The sequence below is a fragment of the Aotus nancymaae genome, unplaced genomic scaffold (genome assembly GCF_030222135.1).
Source record: "Aotus nancymaae isolate 86718 unplaced genomic scaffold, 86718_ANA_hifiasm-v0.15.2.pri h1tg000051l, whole genome shotgun sequence".
Lineage (NCBI taxonomy): Eukaryota > Metazoa > Chordata > Mammalia > Primates > Aotidae > Aotus > Aotus nancymaae.
The window spans coordinates 24,257,147-24,279,736 of NW_026988465.1; the positions used below are offsets into that span (position 1 = coordinate 24,257,147).

A 22,590-nucleotide genomic window follows, 5' to 3' on the forward strand; every position below is an offset into this window, starting at 1 on the left:
CATAGTAAAACCCTGTCTCTAACAAAAATATAAAAATTAGCCAGGCATGGTGGTGGGCGTCTGTAATCCCAGCTACTCAAGAGACAAAGGCAAGAGAATCATTTGAACCCAGGAGGCAAAGGTTGCAGGGAGCCGAGATCATGCCATTGCATTCCAGCATGGGCGACAAGGGTGAAACTCCATCTCAAAAAAAATTTTTTTTTCAAGGAACAGTACTTCCCCCTCATCTACCCTCTTTGATATGTAAGGAAAACTTAGATGTAAGGAAAACAGACATGTAAAGAAAACTTTGTTGGGTCATTGGCTGACTGCAGAGGCAGTAGGAGAGAAACTTCAGTGACCACACAAAGCAAGGAATATACACTTTGGAAAAATAACTTGGAAAACTCACATCTGAGTGGCGCCAGCACTGACAAGCAAAAATAAGCAATCCCTGAGAAGTGGGAGAACTGGATTTACAGTTACTACAAAGTAATTCTCAGAATGCAGAGTTCTCAAAAAAATCATAATACCCAGGCATGGTGACATACACCTGTAATCTCAACACTTTGGGAGGCCAAGACAGGCAGATTGCCTGAACTCAGGAGTTCAAGACCAGCTGGGCAACATGGTGAAACTCTGTCTCTACAAAAAATATAAAAATTAGTCAGGCATGGTGGCATGTGCCTGTAGCCCCAGCTACTTGGAAGGCTGAAGCAGGAGGATTACATGAGCCGAGGAGATGGAGGCTGCAGTGAGCTGAAATCGCACTCCTGTATTCCAGCCTGGACAACAGAGTAAGACCCTGTCTCTATTTTAAAAAAACATAATATACATAAACAGGAAAGCATGATCCATTTACGGAAAAAAATACATACATACATATATATATATACTTGACAGAAACCATCCCCAAGAAAGCCCAGACATTGGAACTGTTAGTCAGACATTAAATCAATTATCTTAAATATTTTCAGAAAGGTAAAGGAAAGCATGAGTAGAGAACTAAAGGAAATCAGAAAAATAATGTCTGAACAAAATGAAGTATCAATATAGAGAAATCATAAAAAGAAACAAATTCTGAAGCTCAAAAGAACAATAACTCAAATAAAAAATTCACTAGAGAAGTACAATGGCAGATTAGATCAGATGGGAAAAACATCAAGAAATCTGTTTGAGACCAGCCTGGCCAACATTAAGAAAGCCTGTCTCTACTAAAAATACAAAAATTAGCTAGGTGTGGTGGCAGGTGTCTGTAATCCCAACCACTTGGGAGGCTGAGGCAGGAGAATCTCTTTTGCTTGAACCCAGGAGGCAGAGGTTGCATTGAGCCTCTGTTGCTGCCTGGGCAACAGAGCAAGACTATCTCTAAGAAAAAAAAAAAAAAAAGATTGAGTCTACAGAGTAAAAAGAAAAATTAACAGGGCCTGAGGGGCCTGTGGAACATCATGGAAGAATTGAGAAAGGAGCAGAAGGAATATTTGAAGAAATAATAAAATGTACCAAATGTGATCCAAATTTCCCAAATTTGCAATGAATATACACCTCCGAGAAGCTTAATGCATCATAAGCATGATAAATCCAAAGAGATTCACATTAAGAGACACAGTAGTCAAACTGACAAAAACTAAAGACAGACTTTTGAAAGCAGCATGACAAGATATTATAATGTACAAGTGTTTTTCAATAAAATTAACAACTGATTTCTTATCAGAAACCAGGAAGGCCAAAAGACAGTGAGATGACATACTCAAAGAGCTGAAGGGAAGAAGTTGTCAATCAAGAATTCTGTGCCTGGAAAATGTATCTTTCAGCAATAAAAGATAAATTAATATGCTTCCACATAAACAGAAGCTGAGGTAATTCATTACCAGTAGACTTGCTCTATAAGAAATGCTAAAGGGAGTCCTTTATAATGAAATGAAAGGACACTCAAATGAAATTAAGTGAAAGTAACTCAAAGCAATAGAAAGTACAAAGTACAATAGGAGAGGTAATCTCAGAGGTATGTATAAAATCCAGTATTATGCTTTTGTTATGGTTTGAAACTTCTTTTTCCTATGTGATTTAATAGACAAAGGCCCAAAATAATAATTGTGAATCTATGTTAATGAGCATACAATGAGTAAAGATGTAATCTCGGCTGGGCGCAGTGGCTCACGCCTGTAACCCCAGCAGTTTGGGAGGCCGAGACGGGTGGATCACCTGAGGTCAGGAGTTCCAGACCAGCCTGACTAACAGGGAGAAACCCCATCTCTACTAAAAATACAAAATTAGCTGGACGTGGTGGCGCATGCCTGTAATCCTAGCTACTCGAGAGGCTGAGGCAGGAGAATTGCTTGAACACGGGAGGCAGGGGGTGTGGTGAGCTGAGATCGTACCATTGCACTCCAGCCTTGGCAACAAGAGTGAAACTCTGTCTCAAAAAAAAAAGATGTAATCTCTGACAATAACAATATTGAGGAGAAAATATGGGGATGTGTATGAGAAAAGTGTGTATTATTAAAACCAAGTGGGCATTATTCGAGCTAGGTTATTGTAAGTTGAAGACATTAATTATAATTTTCAAGGTATTCCCTTAAAAAAAAACCTAAAAGTACATACAGAAAAGGACAGAAGAAGGGAAGCAAAATGGTATGCTAAAAACAGAAAAAGGCAGCAACGTAGGAATCAAGGAACAAAAACACAAGACACATGGAAAACAGAAAAATAGCAGAGTAAGTATGTCTTTATCAGTAATTCCATTGAATATAACTCAATTTCTTGTTATATTCTACTAAAAGCCATAGATTGGCAGATTGGATTAAATAAAAAACAAGATCTACCAATATGATATCTACAAGAGATTCACTTTAGATATAAGGACAGAAGTGGTTCAAAGTAAAAAGTAACCCAAAGACAATTTGTGTAGCAATATTATTGTCAGAAAAAGTAGACTTTTAAGTAAAAAAAAAAAAACTTGCAAGAGATAAAAAGGGACTTCATATACTGACAAAATATTCAATACTATAACAATTGTAAATATATACACACCTAACATCAGAGCCAAAAAATATAAAGCAAAAGTTAACTGAATGAAGAAATAGAAAACTCTACTATAATATTTGGGAAATTCAATACTCACCTTTCAATAATAGATACAACTAGACAGAAAATCAATACAGAAACAGAGGACTTGAACAACAATATAAAACAATTATACTTAATAGATACATACTGGCTGAGCACAGTGGCTCAGGTCTGTGATACCAGCATTTTGGGAGGCTGAGGTGGGTGGATCACCTGAGGTCAGGAGTTCAAGAACCACCTGACCAACATGGTGAAACTGTATCTTTACTAAAAATACAAAAATTAGTTAGGCATGGTGGTGGTGCCTGGAATCCCAGCTACTCAGGAGGGTGAGGCAGGAGAATTGTATGAACCCAGGAGGTGGAAGTTGCAGTGAGCAGAGATCACACCACTGCACTCCCGCCTGAGTGTCAGAGTGAGACTGTCACAAAAACAAAACAAAACAAAAAAGAAAAAGAGAAAGAAAAATTATCCAATTTAAAAAAAGAAGTAAAATTTTGTTTACAGATGATATGATTATATATATAGAAAATCCTAAAGAAACCACAAAAATATTGTTACAAATAATAAATGAACTTAGCAAAATTGCATGATATAAAATAACACACACAAAAAAACAGTTGTATTTCTATGCATTTGCTATGAACAATGTGAAAATAAAATTAAACGTTTCTAGTTTCTGGTCTTGCATGTATGATGCTGGAAGTCACCACTTCATCCTAATAAGTTAAAAGTTTAAGCTAAAAAATTATCAACTCTTTTTCATCAGAGAGGTATGGTCACAGGGCAAACCACTGCCCCTAAAATTGGAGAGACTGACAGACAAAAAGAGTATTTTGGCTTCTGAGAGCAAAAACCCATGAACACAAACCTCTTCAGGAACCAGTGCCAATGCAAGAAAACCTCAACTCTTAACTGATGAATTGCTGGGGACTTAGCATGGATAAGTCTGAGAGATTAAAAACTCTAGGAGAACCCAGTTATCAAGGGACCACCCCCCCACCTCCCCATGCTTTTGTGAGTCCTCCAGGAACTCAAAAAAGCTCTTACAGTGACAGAGGCAGAAATTGTGAAGAAATAATATAAGTTATCTCTGAGAAACTCACTTTAAAGATAAAGACACATATAGATAAAACATAAATCAATAAAGTTATACCATACTAACACTAATCAAAAGAAAGCAAAAATATCTATATTAATTTCAGACAGAGTAGCTTTCAAAAGCAAGGAGAGCTATCAGGGATAAAAAGGGGAATTATATGATGAACAAGCGGTTAATTCTCTAAGAAGACATAATCCTTAATGTGTATGCACCTAAAAACAGACTGTCAAAATACATGAGGCAAAAGCTAATAGAACTTCAAGAAGGAAGAGATGAATCTACTATCACAGAGATCTCAAAAATTCTTTATCAAAAATGGGCAGATCCAGCAGCAGAAAATCAGTAAGGATAGAGTTGAAATCAACAACAGCATCAATCAACTGGATATAATGGCCGTTTATAGACTTCATCCAACAACAGCAGAATACTCTTTCTTCTCAAACTCACATGGAACATTAATCAATATAGACCATGTTCTGGGTCCTAAAACATACCTTGACAAATTTAAAAGATTAGAAATCATACAGTGACTTCTCTCAGATGACAATAAATTTAACTAGAAATCAATAACAGGAAGATCATTGGAAAATCCCCCAAATACTTGGAAATTAAGCAATACACTTCTAAATAACACATGTCAAAGAAGAAATGCTAAGAGCAATTAAAAGATACTTTTGACTACATGAAAATGAAAACACGACTTATCAAAATTTATGGAATGCTGTGAAAGCAGTGCTTAGGGGGAATTTATGGCATTGAATATATATATATTTCTAATATATACATATTAGAAATAGTGTAAAATATATATAATATGTACATATTAGAAATAGCATAAAAATACCTCAGAATAAACTTAAGGAGGTGAAAGACCTGTACACTGAATACTGCAATACATTGCTTAGAGAAATTAAAGAAGACATAAATAATTGGAAAGACATCCCATGTTCATGGATTGGAAGACTATTGATAATATGATAATACTATTTGATATACAGATTCAATGTATTCCTTATCAAAATTTCAACCTTTGTTTGCAGAAATAGAAAATCCCATCCTAAAATTCATATGGAAAATCAAATTACCCTGAATAATCAAAGAAAATCTTGAAGAAAAGGATAAAGTTTAAAGACACATACTTCATAATTTCAAAACTTTACACAAGCCTACAGTGACCTAAAGAGTGTGGTACAGGAACAAGAATAGATACACAGATCAATAAAATAGAAAAGAAAGCCCAGAAATAAACCTCACTTATATGGTTGATGGACTGATTTTCAACAACTGCCAAGACCATTCAATGGGAAATGGACAGTATTTTCAACAAATGGTGCTGGAAAAACTGGATATCCAAATGCAAAATAACAAAGTTGTAGTATTTACACCATCTACAAAAATTAACTCAAAATGGATCAAGGACCTAAATTTAAGAAGTAAAAATATAAAACTCTTAGAAGAAAACATAAAAATCTTTAGTAGACAATGTAATTCTCAAGTATTGCACATGTGATAAAAAATAGATCAGTTGAGCGTCATAAAAATTAAAAAGTTTTATGCATCAAAGGACACTATCAAAAGAAAGAAAAAACTCACAGAATGGGAGAAAATATTTGCAAATCATTTATCTGAAGAAGAATTAATATCTGGAATATATAAAAACTCGTGCAACACAACAAAACTCAATTCAAAAATAGGCAAAGGATTTGAACAGACATTTCTCCAAAGAAGACATACCAATATGCACACAACAAGATGCTCAACATCACTAGCCATTAGGGAAATGCACATTAAAGCCACAATGAGATAAAGCTTCATACCTATTAGGATGGCTATACTACAACAACAACTACAACAAAAACTGAAATTAATGTGTTGGCAAAGATGTAGAGAAACTAGAATCCTTCTGTATTGCTGGTGAAAATGTATAATGATGCAACCATTGTAGAAGACAGTTTGATGTTTCCTCAAAAAAGCTGATTACAGAATTACTATATGATTCAGCAATTCAACGCCTAGCTCTATACCCAAAGAATTGAAAAGAGTGACCCAGACACTTGTACACCAATATTCATAGCAGCATTATTCGCAATGGCCAAAAGGCGGAAACAACCCAAGTGTTCAACAAGATATGAATGGATAAACAAAATATTATGTATGTATATTTATATACTGTTTATGTATAAACACACACATATACACAATGGAATATTATTTAGCCATTAAAGGGCATGAAGGATACATGCTGCAATATGAATGAACCTTGAAAACATTATGCTAATTAAAAATAATCCAGACATAAATGAACAAATGTATTATTTCACTTATATGGCGTATCTATAACAGGAAAATTCATAGAAACATAATGTAAAATAAAGGTTAGCAGAGACTGTGGGGAGCAGGGAATAGAGACTGTTCAATGGGCATCTTTAGGGATGACGAAAATGTTCTAGAATTAGATAGTGATGGTGCTGTTGTGAATACACTAAAAACTTTATTACTTTAAAATGGTAACTTTAGTGTTAAACGTAGTACCACAATTTGAAAGTTTTAAAAATAGGAACTGATAAAATTAGATTTTATCTAATTCTTTCCAGCTTTATAATTTGGATCCTGCTCCTTTATACTTCATGGCTCATGTCTTACAGTTACTTGATGTTTCTATGGTACTTGTGCACAGCTGTCATATATGAAATCCACAGCTTTGCGTATGCTTTCTACTCTTCTAGTTTCTCAACTATTTGTACGGTTGCCCTCCTCTATGTTTTCCATTAAATCTTCCATTAGCCAAACCACTCCCATGTACCTCGCTCCGTAAGTTTCCCCTGCTCTAAACTCCCAGGGCAAATTGTGCAACTTCATTGCCTTATATTAAAAATAAATAGAATTTTTAAAAATCCACTAGATTAGGGTAGTGTCCTGATTTTATTCATCTTTTTCTTTTGGTGAAACTTGAGAAGTGTCTTGCATTTAACTGTATTTAAACATCTAGATTGTGCAATGGAGTCAGTTTCTCCAGACAGGCTGGAGATCACCTGCATCAGAATCAACTGAGATGCCCGTTGAAAATGTAATTTTCCAGGCCAGTGAGTCAGTCTCGGAGTGTAAACCTTGTGAAGCTGTATTTTTACAAGCTCGCTTGGTGATTTATTTGTGTATGGTATTTAAAACTCTATGAACTACCGGTCTGGGCTGTATTTTGCAGTGTATTAAGGTGGTCTTCGGGAGATCTCGCAGACCCCCTTCCTCTTGCCTCTAGCACGAGCCTCTCAGCCTTTCACATACCAGGGGAGTGGCTTTGCAAAAACCTCCAGGAAAGTGAATCCCACCACAGCCCGGCTCGCTCTGGCTCTCCGGCGCAGGCGCAAAGCTGCGACCGCTGCCGCTATGTTGCCCACTCCCAATATGTTTCCTGTTTTGCAAGTGGTCGTCCGTGTCAGGAGACTTAGGTCCAGGCGGCTGCTAGACCATGATCGTCCCCGGACACGGAGCAGAGCATGATCAGCTGCAGTCTGAATGGAGGAGCGCCTGCGATCCTAGGAAACCCGAGGGGCGTCGGAGCAGCGGTTCGACGCGTGGGTTTCTCTTTAATCCTTCCGACTTCCCCAAGCTCCGCGCACGCCGGTTCCGCTCCAAGTGCGGGACCCGTCCGGGGTTTGTCGGGGTACTCGGCCGGAGGCGGCCGGTGAGTGGGGCGCGCAGGGCCCCGGGACCAGGGTGGGTGGTCTTGGATGTTCTGGAAAGCGGAAACACGGTTTCTTCGAAGGAAACGGGCGAAAGCGCCGCGGGTGGTTTAGCTGCAGGTCCGGTCAGGAGGCACGTCCACGGTTGGGACGCCATGTGGCGAGGGGTCTTCAAGAGGCCCCCAGCGCTCGTCTGACGCGCGGGCCGGCCTGGTCCCTCTGCGGCAGTGGCAGCGGTGGTTTCCCCTGCGTATCCCTGAGATGAATTCAAGAGCAGGGTTGCGCCCTGCTTCCCGGCTAGCTGGGCGAGGGAGGGTTCCTCCCTGCTTCCGTGCTGGGTTGTTTCTCAGTTGCTTATGAGTGCAGGCGCTGCTCCAAGAGTTTTTAACTGCATTAACTCACTTAATCCTCGCATCAACCCGATGAAATAACGTATTGTTATTATCCCCATGTTACAGATCAGGAAATGGAGTCACATAAAGTACTTGCTCGGACGGGGGCGGTGGCACACACCTGTAATCCTAGCGCTTTAGGAGGCCGAGGTGGGCGGATCACCTGAGGTTAGGAGTTTGAGACAAGACTGGCCAACATGATGAAACCCCGTCTCCAATAAAAATACAAAAATTAGCCAGGCGTGGTGGCGCGCACCTCTGGTCCCAGCTACTCAGGGGGCTGAGGCAGGAGAATCGCTTGAACCTGGGTGGTGGAGGTTGCAGTGAGCCGAGATTACGCTACTGCACTCCAGCCTGGGTGACAGAGTGGGACTACATCTTAAAAAAAAAAAAAAATTGGGAGGCCGAGGCGGGTGGATCACGAGGTCGAGAGATCGAGACCATCCTGGTCAACATTGTGAAACCCCGTCTCTATTAATACAAAAAAATTAGCTGGGCACGGTGGCGCGTGCCTGTAATCCCAGCTACTCAGGAGGCTGAGGCAGGAGAATTGCCTGAACCCAGGAGGCGGAGGTTGCGGTGAGCCGAGATCGCGCCATTGCACTCCAGCCTGGGTAACAAGAGCGAGACTCCGTCTCAAAAAAAAAAAAAAAAAAAAAAAAAAAAAAAAAAAAAAAAAAAAAGTATTTGCTTGAAGTTACAGAGACTAGTGAGTACCAGTTCTTAGTTTACGGTTCTGATGATGAAGGTTGGAACTAAAATAAAGTAGTTGTTAATTATTTGTTGGTAGGTATATTGACAGTTACTGTGGATCTTTGTGTGTGAGTTTGTGCTTTATGGGTGCGTTTGTGCTTTGAGCCAATTTCTGTGAAGATTCTTACCTGAAGATCACCTTTGGTAGGACAAGATTTTCCTTATTCTGTGATTAAACTGAGGCTGCCTAGGCACTTTTGCTGATTGCTTTGTGGATTGGCAAAGGCTCTAGGAAGCAATCAGCCTAGAGCCACAAAACAAAGCACCTGGAGAAGCCCTATTCCAGAACCTTCAAAACCTTCTTCTTTCTGAAGGGGGTAGAAGATAAAGGAGAATTATTCCTGGATCAGGAATTGATTACAGGAGAAAGTGACACTGTCAAAAGAATTTTAGCTAATTGGGGTAACAGTGGTGGCCAACGCTGTTAGTGCTAGAAAGTTAGAGCCACATAAAGGAAGAGCTAACTACCAGATTTGCTAGGACTGCAGCCTGTTGTTACCACTTAAGAGAATAATGTTTTTGTGGGGATACAGTATCCAGAGGGCAGTAAGGTAACCTAAATAATGAAAGTATGAGGAAGAAAGGAGAAAAGGGGAGGCAACTTTCCACGTCATAGTGGAGGAATCCCTTGGATGGAATCTGAATAAAGGTACGGCCCTAACATTGTGGAGACAAGCCCTAACCTCCTGGCCTCTCTGAAATATGTTTAGGGGCTATCCATGAAACTTTTGTCACATTCACTAAGTTTCCCTTTCCCATCTCATATACATCCTCCAAAGCCAGGAAAAAGAATGCCTCTCACCATGCTCTAGAGCAGCAGCTGCTGAAGGGAGCCTCATAAATCCTCAGGACAGCATCTTTCCTTAAACATACACCATCACAGTTTTCAAATTCATCGATGTGAGATAAGCATAGCAATAGCATCATCTCCCTTATGTTATATATGATATTCTTTGTTGTAAATGTTTTGTCATATTTTAACTTGCAGTATTCACAGAAGCTTTGTAAGAAGAGACAAGCACATGCTATAATGGTGTTTTATAATATGGGACAAGATTTTTCAGAAAGGTGACTTGACCAGGGAAGCACGGCTCTAAGCAGTGTCATCTGTCTTCTATTTTGACCCTCAGGAAGAAGTAAGGGGACCAGTGCCATAGTGTCTTTGATTTCATGCCCCATTTGAAGAGAATGTCAGAGGCTGGATCACCTGAAGAGTTTAGAGGAAGTTTGGATTTGACTTAGGTCTGTCTTCTTTATCTTTCGTCGTAAAAGATGAACTTAAAACCCAGACATAAATGTCCATTGTCATTTTCTTTTTATCTGAGAGGAGAAGGGATTACTTTGGGGCATTCATTTTACTTCTTAATCCTTAGGGTTGCGTTCAACAGGCCAGATCTGGACATCACTAGACAGAAGTTCTGGATGCCTTAGAGTATGACCTTTTCCCATTTCTGCCTTTTTAAAAAATAAAACCAAGAGAAGGCAGAAGAGGGAAAGGCAACTGTCTGCGTCTCTGTAAGATCCATATCCCACATGAGTTAAGTATTCTTCCCTCTTTTCTGAAAGTGTTCATCTTGCCAAACAGAGACACATTTATTTCTCTTAAAGGAACTTCCCTTCTTAGGTGAGTCTGCCAAATTTTGCCAAAGAGACTATTCTTTATTTGCCTGTTGATTGCCCTTAATATCTTCAACAGTCCTTCACTCTAATTCATCATTAGATGATTAATGAACACAGGCCTTTTTTGGCCTGTTATGTACCTTGAGATCTTACATGTCTCTGAGGATTTGAAAAAGAGGAGATTCATTCTAGTCCTCTCCCCTTAGTCTAGACAGATGGCTATGTGCTTCAAAGTTTGGGATCTAAAGTTACACTACTGGGAATCAGATAGCTTTGGACCAGTCAAGTCCAGCATCTCCATTTTACAGATGAGGAGACATAAAACTAGATTGCTTATTTTTCCCTGGTTTCTATATAGCTACAAACGGAGCTATGACCAAAATCCAGATTCCCTAGTCAATGCATATAGCTCTGGGCCTCTGTCTGATGTTTCCCTGAATTGTGGTGAGGATGCCACTTGCGCTTCAGTGGAGGCCAGAGACTTTTTTTTTTTTTTTTAGATGGCGTCTCGCTGTCACCCAGGCTGGAGTGCAGTGGTGCAATCTTTGCTCACTGCAACCTCCACCTCCCGAGTTCAAGTGATTATCCCGCTTCAGCCTCCTGAGTAGCTGGGACTACAGGTGTGTGCCACCATGCCTGGCTAATTTTTATATTTTAGTAGTGATGGGGTTTCACCATGTTGGGCTGGTCTCAAACTCCTCACCGCAGGTGATCTGCCCACCTTGGCCTCCCAATGTGCTGGGATTGCAGGTGTGAGCTATCATGTCTGGCTAAGGCCAGAGACTTTAATCCATAGGTTACATAGATAGGCCTGTTAGTGTGGCTGAGATTTACTGCAGCCTTTCAGGGACTGCCTTTGGGAGGTAGTCACTCTTTACACCCCTACGGCGCTCTGAAGTCAAGGTCATGCTGATATCCTTCTGACATGTGGAGTTTAGTTTCTTGGCCATTTACAAGCCCGTAAACAGAAAGTGTGACTCAGGCATTCTTTCCCTGTCTGTTGAGAAGCAACACATACTACATAGTATAATGAGTTTGAATCTAGGATTTATTATTTGACCTTTGGCCAAATTACTTAACTTCTCTGTACTTTACACTATTTATTTGTATTGTGAGAATAATAATTCCCCTCTCACGGAGTTATTATGAAGAATAAATGAGTCAATATTCATGAAATGCTTAGAAAGTCCATTTCTAGAGACTGTACTTCCAAGTTAGATTCCTTTCACAAGTTCTTTTTTTTTTCTTCCAGGTAGAAACTTTCCCTAGTGGGGTTTCTATGTGTCTATCATATATGTCACATACACAAACACATCTAATGCATAATACAGTTGTATATATAATGAGATTATTTGAATGCAAAAACAAATACACTTTGAGACTCTTGCCCTATCCAGTATGATGTGGCTCGAATATGTGTCTCCACCAAATCTCAAGTTGAATTGTTATCCCGAATGTTGGAGGTGGGACCTGATGGGAGGTGACTGGATCATACAGGTGGATACCTCAGGGCTTGGTGCTGTCCTTGCTATAATGCGTAAGTTCCCATGAGATCTGGTTTTGTAAAAGTATGTGGTACCTCTCCACCTCTCTCTTCTCCTACTTTTGCCATATGATATGCCTGCTCCCCCATTGCCTCCCACCATGAGTAAAAGCTCCCTGAAGCCTCCCCAGAAGCTGAGCAGATGCCAGCACCCTGGTCATACAGCCTGCAGAACTATGAGCCAATCAAACCTTTATTTTCTTTATAAATTACCCAGCCTTAAGTATTTCTTTATAGCAATGCAAGAATGGCCTAATACAGCAAATTGGTACTGAGGAGCAGGCTTGGCTATCAAGATATTTAAAAATATGGAAGGAACTTTGGAACTGGGTAACAGGCAGAAGTTGGAAGAGTTTGGAGGGCTCAGAAGATGGGAAGATGAGGGAAAGTTTAGAATTTCTTAGAGACTGGTTAAATGGTTGTGACAAAAATGCTGATAGTGATATTGACAGTGAAGTCCAGTCTGACAAGGTCTCAGATGGCAATGAGGAACTTATTGGGAACTAAAGCAAAGGTCATATGTGTTAGGCCTTAACAAAGAACTTGGCTGCCTTGTGCCCCTGCCCTAGGGATCTATGGAAGTTTGCACCTCAGAATGTTGATTTAGGGTATCTGGCAGAAGAAATTTTTAAGCAGCAAAACAGTATGTAGCCTGGTTGTTTCTTATAGTGTGTCCTCAGATGTAGGATCAAAGAAATGACTTAAAGTTGGAAGTTATATTTAAAGGAGAAGCAGAGCATAAAAGTTTGGAAAATTTGCAGAGACAGAAAAAGCTTTTTCAGGACAGAAATTCAAGCAGGTCATGGAGCAACCACTTGTGAGAGAGATTTGCATAACCAAAAAAAGGATCCAAGTGCTACTAGTCAAAAAAATAGGAAAAAGACCTCAGAAGCATTTCAGAGATCTAAGAGGCAATGCCTCCCATCACAGGCTCAGAGGCCCAGGAGGACTAAGGATTTTAGGGCCAGATCCAGGGTCCCACTGCCCTGCACCACTCCAGGAGGCTGCTCTTAAATCCTGGTTGCTCGAGCTCCAGCCATGGTGCCAGTGGGCCCAGGTATAGCTCAGGCTGCTGCTCTGGAGTGTAGAAGCTGTAAGCCTTGGTGGCTTCCATGTGGCATTAAGCCTGTGGATGTGCATAGTGCAAGAGTGAAGAAGGCTTGGCAGCCTCTGCCTAGATTTCAGAGGATGTTTGAGAAGGCCTGGATGTCTAGGCAGAAGCCTGCTGTAGGGGAACAGCCCCTTTAGAGAACCTCTATAAGGACAGTCCAGAGGGGAAATGTGGGGTTGGAGGCCCCACACAGGGTCCCCACTGGGGTACTGCCTAGTGGAGCTGTGGGAAAAGGGGCACCATCCAGATCCCAGAATGGTAGATCCACCAGCAGCTTACACCCTGTGCTTGGAAAAGCCACAGGTACTCAACGTGGGAGAGCAGTGTGGGGCTGAATTCTGCAAAGCTGCAGGAGTAGAACTGTCCAAGGCATTGGGAACCCACCCCTTGCACCACTGTGCCCTGGATGTGGGACGATACATAGGAGATTATTTTGGAGCTTTAAGATCTAATGACTGCCTTGCTGCATTTCAAGCTTGTATGGAGTCTGTGGCCCCTTTCTTTTGGCAGATTTCTCCCTTTTACAATGGGAGAAATCAGCCAAAAGCTTTACCCAATGCCTGCACCCCCATTGTATCTTGGAAGTAAGTAAATTGTGATTTTACAAGTTCATAGGTGGAAGAAATTCATCTCCAGATAAGACTTTGGACTTGGGACTTTCGAGTTAATGCCAGAGTGACTTAAGACTTTAGGGGACTATTGAGCAGGAGATGATTGTATTTTGCAATGTGAGGACATGAGACCTGGGGGCCAGGAGCAGAATGATATGGTTTGAATATATGTCCCCATGAAATCTCATGTTGATCTGTAATCCCCAGTGTTGGAGGTGAAGCCTGATGGGAGGGGATTGGATCATGGAGGCAGATCCCTCATGGCTTAGTGCTGTCCTTGCAATAATGAGTGAGTTCTTGTGAGATCAGGTGTGTAAAAGTGTGTGGCATCTACTCCCCTGCCTTGCTCCTGCTTTCACCATGTGATATGCCTGTTCCCCTTTCACCTTCTGCCATAGGTGAAAGCTCTCTGAAGCCTCACCAGAAGCTGAGAAGATGCCAACACCATGCTTTCACATGCTGCAGACCCATGAGCCAGTGAAACCTCTTTTCTTTATAAATTATCCAGCCTCAGATATTTTTTGTAGCAATGCAAGAACAGCCTAATACACAGTGTATACACATTAGTTGATTATACATAATCTCATATCAAATTGGCACAGTTTAACAATCATTAAAATATTAATAAGCATGAGAGTGAATGGAGTCTCACTCTGTCACCCAGGCTGGAGTGCCGTGGTGTGATCTCGGCTTACTGCAACCTCTGCTTCCCGGGTTCAACCGATTCTCCAGCCTCAGCTTCCCAAGTAGCTGGGATTATAGGCGTGCACCACCACGCCTAACTAATTTTTGTATTTTTAGTAGAGACGGGGTTTCACCATGTTAGCCATGCTGATCTTGAACTCCTGACCTCAAGTGATCCACCTGCCTCGGCCTCCCAAAGTGTTGGGATTACAGGTGTGAGCCACTGCACCCAGCCTCAATGGGATCTTAATGTGATACTCTACAACAAGAAATTCTGACTCCTGCGTCAACCTAGTAGTAGGGCTTTTTGTCTTCGCTGTCTTCAGTTGAAAGGCATGTTCTTGGCAAAGCTGAACACAGACAGCATCATCATGTTACGTGAAGTTCTCCATGTATGGCTTCTTGGTGCATATCCTCCAAGGCTAACCTCCACATCTGAGAGGTCTCAGTCTATGGGAAAGGAAAGACTTTTATGAAGCTAGATTAACTCCCTAATCTCATGGATCTCAAATTATGCTGTGAGCAGAAATATCTGGGGAACTGTTATACAGTTCATTGCCTCCTTTAATACACAAGGGTTCCAAGTGAATTAACAAGAGAAGGGGTTAATCAAGCTTTAATGAGGAAATTTAGAGTCTGGGGATGGGCAAGAAGAAAAGGCATACGTTCCCAGATAGCCCTTTTTCTGACAAAGGCTGCTGGAGCCAGGATGCTCTGCTGGACACTCTTGATAGGTTGGTCTTCCAGGAGAGGGCCTTGCTTCCCTGTTGCTCTCCCTTCTTATAATACAAGTAGAAAACAACCTTGTCATTGTGGAGATAAACTCACTACTTGGTGCCAGGCAATATGACTGTGAGGTGTTTGCTTTTTAAACAAGAGCCATCTGGGAAAGCTAGCAGTCTAGTACCTGGGAAGCTTGAGATCTTTGGGAAGTTTCAGTCCCTCTGTAGAGAGAAGGGGTCTTTTGTTCTATGGAAAGCTGAGTTTCTCTTTTATACCTGCATGCTGTGAGTAGAATGTTGGAGGGTAGAAGACAGTCTAAGCTAGCACTTTGTTCATACACCCTAGATTGTATTTCTAAGGTTCTTTCTGGACATTCCACTTGTCAAGTCACATGAACTTATTAAAATACAAGTGCCTTGGCCCCATCAGATTTACTGGCTCCAAAGCAAGGCTCAGATATCTGGAGTAACAAGTGTCATAAGTAATTATGATGTGTATGTGTCGTGTATGTAATCTGTGTGTGTGTGTGTGTGTGTGTGTGTGTGTGTGTAACCCATCTTTTGGCATCTAATTTTAGTCCCTTTCGGAGACTCATTATCTCCAGCCCCTCCAGCCATAGATCCTGTGCAAGTTCACTCTGCCTTTTCTGTAGATAAAAACACTGGGATTGAGCTCGAATAGCTCTGTGTCTTCAGCACCAGCAGCCTTATGTCAAATCATTTCTAATATGCAGGAACACCAGCATGTGAATTGGACCCAGTTGGAGGACGAATAACAGTAGTTGCTGAATCTTCAGGAAGTTGAAGAGGGCAGTATCCAGAAATAGCTGTCTAGGTGAGTAGTGTCATAAGAAGACCACCAGTTTGATGTTTGCAAGATGAGTTCTAGTCCAAGCCCTTGCACTTTGTTGGATCATGCAGGCAAGTGACTCAGTCTGTTTTCTGTCAGATGAGTGGGTTGGTGTAGATGATGTCTAAGTTCTGTTAAATCTCTGATAGTCTATGACTGCATGCTTCTTTAGAAGAATACCTGAAGTATAATAATTGGAAGAAGGTTGAGGGACAAATGGGGCTAGCAGTATGGTAGTTATCATTTCTGAAATGTTTATTCTGTCTCAATCCCAGGAAAACGGTTGCATTCAAGCTTGATCAAGCCATCTTTCTTTTTCCTTTTTTCCTACACTTGAGAGTCTTGATTCTTGTCATCCTTCTTGTTGCTCTCATTTTCCATGGCTAACAAGCTACCATAATAGGTCATTTTACCTTTTAATGCCCAACACCCTGTCATCAGCTTACACCTGCTCGTTTCCATTTGTTTGGCTTAGCATGTTACCCAGTAACTCTTTCCATATTTCTTGTTGTCTCTGTGTTCACCATGCCCACTGCAAAACTTCTGCCTCTTATCTTTTCTGGCTTTGTTCACTGATCCTCCACTATCCTTTTAAAGTTGCTAGTGTGCATGAATTCAAATTAGTTGTCTTTGCTGGTTTATTTTCTTTTCTCTCCACGGTAGATACAGATGACATTTGTACTTTAAATATCTTTCATATAGGGAGATATAAACTGAACCAAAGCATCAACACCAATCACACTGTTTCCGAAGAACTAGAGTTTTCAGGGTCAGCAATGGAAAACCTCAAAGGGAATACCGCTCAGGGTCCTACAAATGAAGAAGCCTATAAACATGAAGGCAAATTTTCAAGGCAGACAAAATGTCCTGCACAGAAGAAATCCTCTTTTGAGAATACAGTGATCAGAAAAGTGTCAGTGACACTCAAAGAAATTTTCATGGAGGAGGGAGGCCCCGAATCCCGTGAACTTAGTCTAAGCCCAAACCTTGACACACAACAGAAAATTCCAAAGGGCGACAGATCCCCAGTATCTAGGAAAAACTCCAAAGATAATTCAGATTTAATTAAACACCAAAGACTTTTCTCACAAAAAAAACCTTGTAAATGCAATGAATGTGAAAAAGCCTTTAGTTACCCATCAGACCTTCTTATACACAGTAGAATTCGTGGTGGAGAAAAGTCTTTTGAATGCAATGAATGTGGGAAATCGTTCAGCCGAAGTACACATCTTATTGAACATCAAAGAATTCACACTGGAGAGAAACCTTATGAATGCAATGACTGTGGAAAAGCTTTTAGCCGGAGCACACATCTTAGTCTACATCAGAGAATCCATACTGGAGAAAAACCATATGAATGTAGTGAATGTGGAAAAGCCTTTAGCCGAAGCACTAACCTTAGTCAACATCAGCGAACTCATACTCAAGAAAGGCCTTACAAATGTAATGAATGTGGGAAAGCCTTCAGTGACCGTTCGACCATAATTCAGCATCAGCGAATACATACTGGAGAAAATCCGTATGAATGTAGTAAATGTGGAAAAGCTTTCAGTTGGATCTCATCGCTTATTGAACATCAGAGAACACACACTGGGGAGAACCCCTATGAGTGCAGAGACTGTGGGAAAGTGTTCAGTCGAAGTTCATCTCTTACTGAACATCAGAGAATCCACACTGGAGAAAAGCCCCACGAGTGTAGAGTGTGTGGAAAGGGCTTCAGTCGAAGCTCATCCCTTATTATTCATCAGAGAACTCATACCGGGGAGAAGCCGTACAAATGTAATGACTGCGGAAAAGCCTTCAGTCAGAGTTCAACTCTCATCAGACATCAGCACCTACATACTAAGAGTAATATCTTGAGCTTTTATTAATGTTAACACAAGAACACACATACCTAACCTCCCACCATAGAAATACATGTATTTCAAGTATATATATGTACTTGTTCTAATTTTCTTTTATTAGATACCTGTACCCATTTTAAGCTTTCATTCCTTTCTGTCAATCTATTCTTCTTTCCTCTCCCTTCCTTTTCTCCCTCCCTCTTACTTTTTCTCCCTCCCCTTTTTCTTTTTCTTTTCTCAAATGATTTCGCAATAAAACAAAGAGATGACTCAAAAAACTTAACATATGCAATCTAATATTCTGAAAGGCTCCAACTTCAGAATATAAAGCTACCTGACACCTTGTAGTTTCTCCACTAATCATGCCATCAAGCATGCATCCCCAACCTGCCAGCTAATGCTCTGTTCTCTAACCACATCAGCCCCTTCACATGAAGAGAAAATCCTGTGTGTGTGTCTTCATACTTGCTGGCTCTAGTAACAGAAGTGAGAGATCTGGCTTCAGAACAGGACTAAAAACTTCTCACCAGTCTGGGGATAATAGTGTTGAGGCAAATTCATTCTTTTGACTTGAAAAGACAGATTTTTCTCATCTTCCGCTTTCACTCACCTTTCTTGCTGTAGCATTTTTCCTCAAAATATAACTCATTTTTTTACTAATGTGCCTAATGCCTAACATCCTAGTGTTACTTTATCACATTTTTACCAAAAATGTTCTAAAAATCTTGGAGACATTTCTTCATGATCTTGGGAGAAAAAGTTGCCAATTGCTCAGCCTTTTTTTTTTTTAATCCTTTTCTTCTATTTACAGACTTCATAAAACTTATACTCTGTGGCTTTGACCCTCACTAATCTTGGAAGGTTGATCTCTCAAGGACAAACCCAGTACCTGTTTCTCAGTCCTATTCCTACTTGACATTTGCAGAATTGGCACTTTTTGTCACTGTTATGCCTTAAAGCCTAAGCTTCCTTCAGGATCCATGATTCTGTGCTCATCTACCTTTTCCTGCCTCCCAGCACTTCTCTGATTGTCAATGATCAGCTCTGTGATATGCGGCGAGGGTTAGGCGAGAATAATCTCATTTCGTCAAGTTATAAAACTTGAGGTAGTGCAATTAGATTATACACTTCTTGAAGACAGAAATCTTGGTTTGTTTGTTTTTGTTTTATTTTTGAAAGAAGGTCTTGCTCTGTTGCCCAGGCTGGAGTGCAATGGCACAGTCATAGCTCACTGCAGCCTTGAACTCTCGGGCTCCTGCCACAGCTTCCTGAGTAGGTAGGGCTGCAGGTGTACACCACCACACCCAAAATGCTAAACACTTTTTGTAGAGACAAGATCTCACTATGTCGGCAAGGCTGATCTTGAACTCCTAGACTCAAAACAGTTCTCCCATGTCGGCTTCCCAAAACACTGACATTATAGGTATGAGCCACCACACCAGCCAGAAATCTTGTTTTTGATTGATATAAAACATCACAAAGTGCTGAGTAGACACTAAATGCCCTGTAATTACTGCTCACTGATTCCTTATCCTTTTGTATCAAACAGCTTGCCTTTATTTGATATAGATTAATAATCGACGTCTTTATACTGCTGCTTCCAAGTTCATGGTACCTTGTACGTAGATTACTAAATTGATCGCTGTTGACTCACTACCATTATCTAGCTCCTTACTAAACGACTACTTTGTTAAAAATAGGCTGCAGTTTCCCAGTGAGCTCTGCCCAAAATGTAAACTTCTTTAACGTAAAGGTATTTCATAGTTCAATCTACTTATTTACTTACTTTCTCTTCTCAAAGATAATGCATGCAGGCAGGCCTGGTTTTATCCTACTATACCCTCTTCTCACACTTGGCTTCTTTTCAAACTATTCCTTAGCACTTTTACATGTTCTGCTTTCTTGTTTGTATTCCAGAAACCCTACCCTTTTTTAAAGGCCACGCTCATATCCTGACTCTGTGACACTTTCAGTTCCCTACCTTCTTAGAAATCCTTTGTAGTGATGGTTTGGATTATTGTCCTATATTAGGCACCTTCTTTACATTAGCCATTTTGAAGTTGTAAATCATCCCAAATCTTTTATAAGCCCCATATAATACGTAGTACAATGCCAGCCGGTACTCTAGTTTTAATCTAAACGCATAGGGTTTAATTTAGCAGCATAATCTTTTTAGTTTTTTGAATGATGAGGTAACCTCATAGGTATTTTGGCCCATTTTATTTTTCCTTGAGTTATGTATATAACTGACTATTTAGACTGACTCCTTTAGGTCTCCTGGGATGCTGACCTCTTGGCTTTCTATTTCATGAGACTATTGTAAGGAATAAGTGAGTTTATTCATGTAAAGTAATAAAACAGTGCCTGGCATATAGTAAAAGCTCAATAAATTCTAATTATTATAATTCTACTGATTCACATCTGCCTATAGTTTTTATTTTATTCCCTGCAGAGTTTTTAACTTCATTACCAGTAACGGAAAACTAGGATCACAGTCAAATAAGCTAGAAGGTATTTCTTTTATCATAATAGGCAATAGCTATTTTATTATAACTTCATTGTATGTAAAAAATGACTCAAGATTGCGAACAAGATACAAAAAAATAAAAAAAAAACACATACAAATGAGTATTAAGAGATCAGGACAAGTTATGATAACCTACACAGGTATTCAGTTAGGGCTACAAACTGAGTATTCTGGCAACCAAAATGAGAAGGTAATTTGCTTACATTGTTTTAGAAGGAAAAAAATATGTCCATTCTTCAAGGAAAACAAAGCTTTTCTAACACTTAGAATTAGGATGAATTCCTCCATTGGTCTTCATGTAATTATACAATGTATAATTACATGATATAAAAAATATATTTTATAACACCTAGTATATATAGCAGGTTCTCTGGTGAATAAATATTTAGTCCATAGTAGAAGAAGATCCAGAAAGGCAGATGTGAAGATTGTTTTTAGGATGGAGTGAGGTTTGCAGGAGTGGGAGGTAGAGTATATTAAGTAATAAAGTATTTACTGGGTGCCAGAAGAGACAAGGATATTTTGGTCAATGATGGATTGCAGATATGACAGTGATCACATAAGATTAAATCGGAGCTGGAAAATATCTATTACCTAGTAACATTATAGCATAATTATGTGTTTTTGGTGATACTGGTATAAACAAACTTAGTACACTGCCAGTCATATAAAAATATAGCACTAAAGGCCAGGTGCGGCAGCTCACACTTGTAATCTCAGCACTTTGGGAGACCAAGGCAGGTGGATCACCTGAGGTCAGGAGTTGGAGACCAGCCTGGCCAACATGGTAAAGCCCTGTCTCTACTAAAAATATATAAATTAGCCAGGTGTAGTGGCTCATGCCTACAGTCCCAGCTACTCGGGAGGCTGAGGCACTAGAATTGCTTGAATCTGGGAGGCCGAGGTTGCAGTGAGCCAAGATCATGCCATTGCACTCCACCTTGGGCAACAGAGTGAGACTCTGTCTCAAAAAAAAAAAGTATAGCACTATGTAATACTTGATAAGAAAGCACTGTGTCACTAGTTTGTGTATTTACTATACCATAGTTTTTACAGTTATTAGGTTGGTGCAAAAGTAATTGTGATTATTGTTATTGAGAGTAATAGAAGAAACCTGCAATTACTTTTGCACCAACCTAATATTTTAGCATGTACTTCTACTTATTAAAAAAAGTTAACTGTAAAAGAGCTTCAGGCAGGTCCTTCAGAAGGTATTCCAGAAGAAGGCATTGTTATCATAGAAGATGGCTGCTCCGTGCATCTTACTGCCCCTGGATGACTTTTCAGTCAGCTAAGATGTGGAGCTGTAAAACAGTGACATTGATGATCCTGACCCTGCAGAGGCCTTGGCTAATGTGTGTTTGTGTCCTAGTTTTTAACAAAAGAGTTTACAAAGTAAATAAAATAAATTTAAAAATACAAAAAAGCTTATAGAAATAAGATAGAAAGAAAAGGTATTTTTATATAAGGGTACAATGTTTATGTTTTAAGCTAAGATATTACAAAAGAGTCAAAAGTTTAAAATATTAAAAAGCTTATAAAGTAAAAATGTTACAGGGCTTTGCGTCATGCAGCGGAAATCGTCAGGATGTTGGTGATAAGATCCCTGCTCTGAACCTCCTTCCTATGTGGCCTGCTCTGGGGCTTTTGTGCTCCATGCGTCAGGGCTAAGGACCCTGCAGCCAGCTTCTCCCAACCCGGCAGCATGGGCCTGGATAAGAACACAGTGCATAAGCAAGAGCATATCATGGAGCATTTAGAGGGTGTCAGGTTGAAATGCCAGGGTCTAGCAGGGACTAGGTGGATGGGCAAACAGCTGAAAGAATACTCAGGGGACTGTAGGCAAGTGAAAGATGATTTTATTCAGCAGCAGCGCTCATCAGCAGCTTACTCACATTAGCTCACTTACATCAGCTCTCTCACACTGTCTGCCCTGTCTTGGCTGCTTGAACGAGCCACTCCCACACACAACTGCAGGGCTGGCTCTCCCTCGTCTTCAGGGTCAGCAGCTTAACTCTCTCTCTGGGCATGAGCTTGTTCCTGACTCCCCATCTGCCCATCTGCCAGTTGGTCATTCTCCTTTTCAGGGACCAGTAGCTTCAC

The 22,590-nt window shown here is 40.4% G+C and overlaps 1 protein-coding gene across 2 annotated transcripts in view; it reads left to right on the forward strand.

The window, feature by feature from the left end:
- Positions 1–7,565: 7,565 nt before the first annotated feature.
- The window catches only part of ZNF391 (zinc finger protein 391), a 98,804-nt gene continuing 83,779 nt past the window's right edge, over positions 7,566–22,590 (forward strand). The window contains exons 1-3 of one of the 2 annotated variants that reach the window (XM_012465876.3): positions 7,566–7,832; positions 16,001–16,101; positions 16,819–21,168. In XM_012465876.3, the coding sequence (XP_012321299.2) occupies positions 16,893–17,987 (1,095 nt within the window). In that variant the 5' untranslated portion in view covers positions 7,566–7,832; positions 16,001–16,101; positions 16,819–16,892 and the 3' untranslated portion in view covers positions 17,988–21,168. Of the gene's footprint in view, positions 7,833–16,000; positions 16,102–16,818; positions 21,169–22,590 lie in introns of those variants that run through there. The other variant, XR_010337581.1, reaches the window with a different exon arrangement.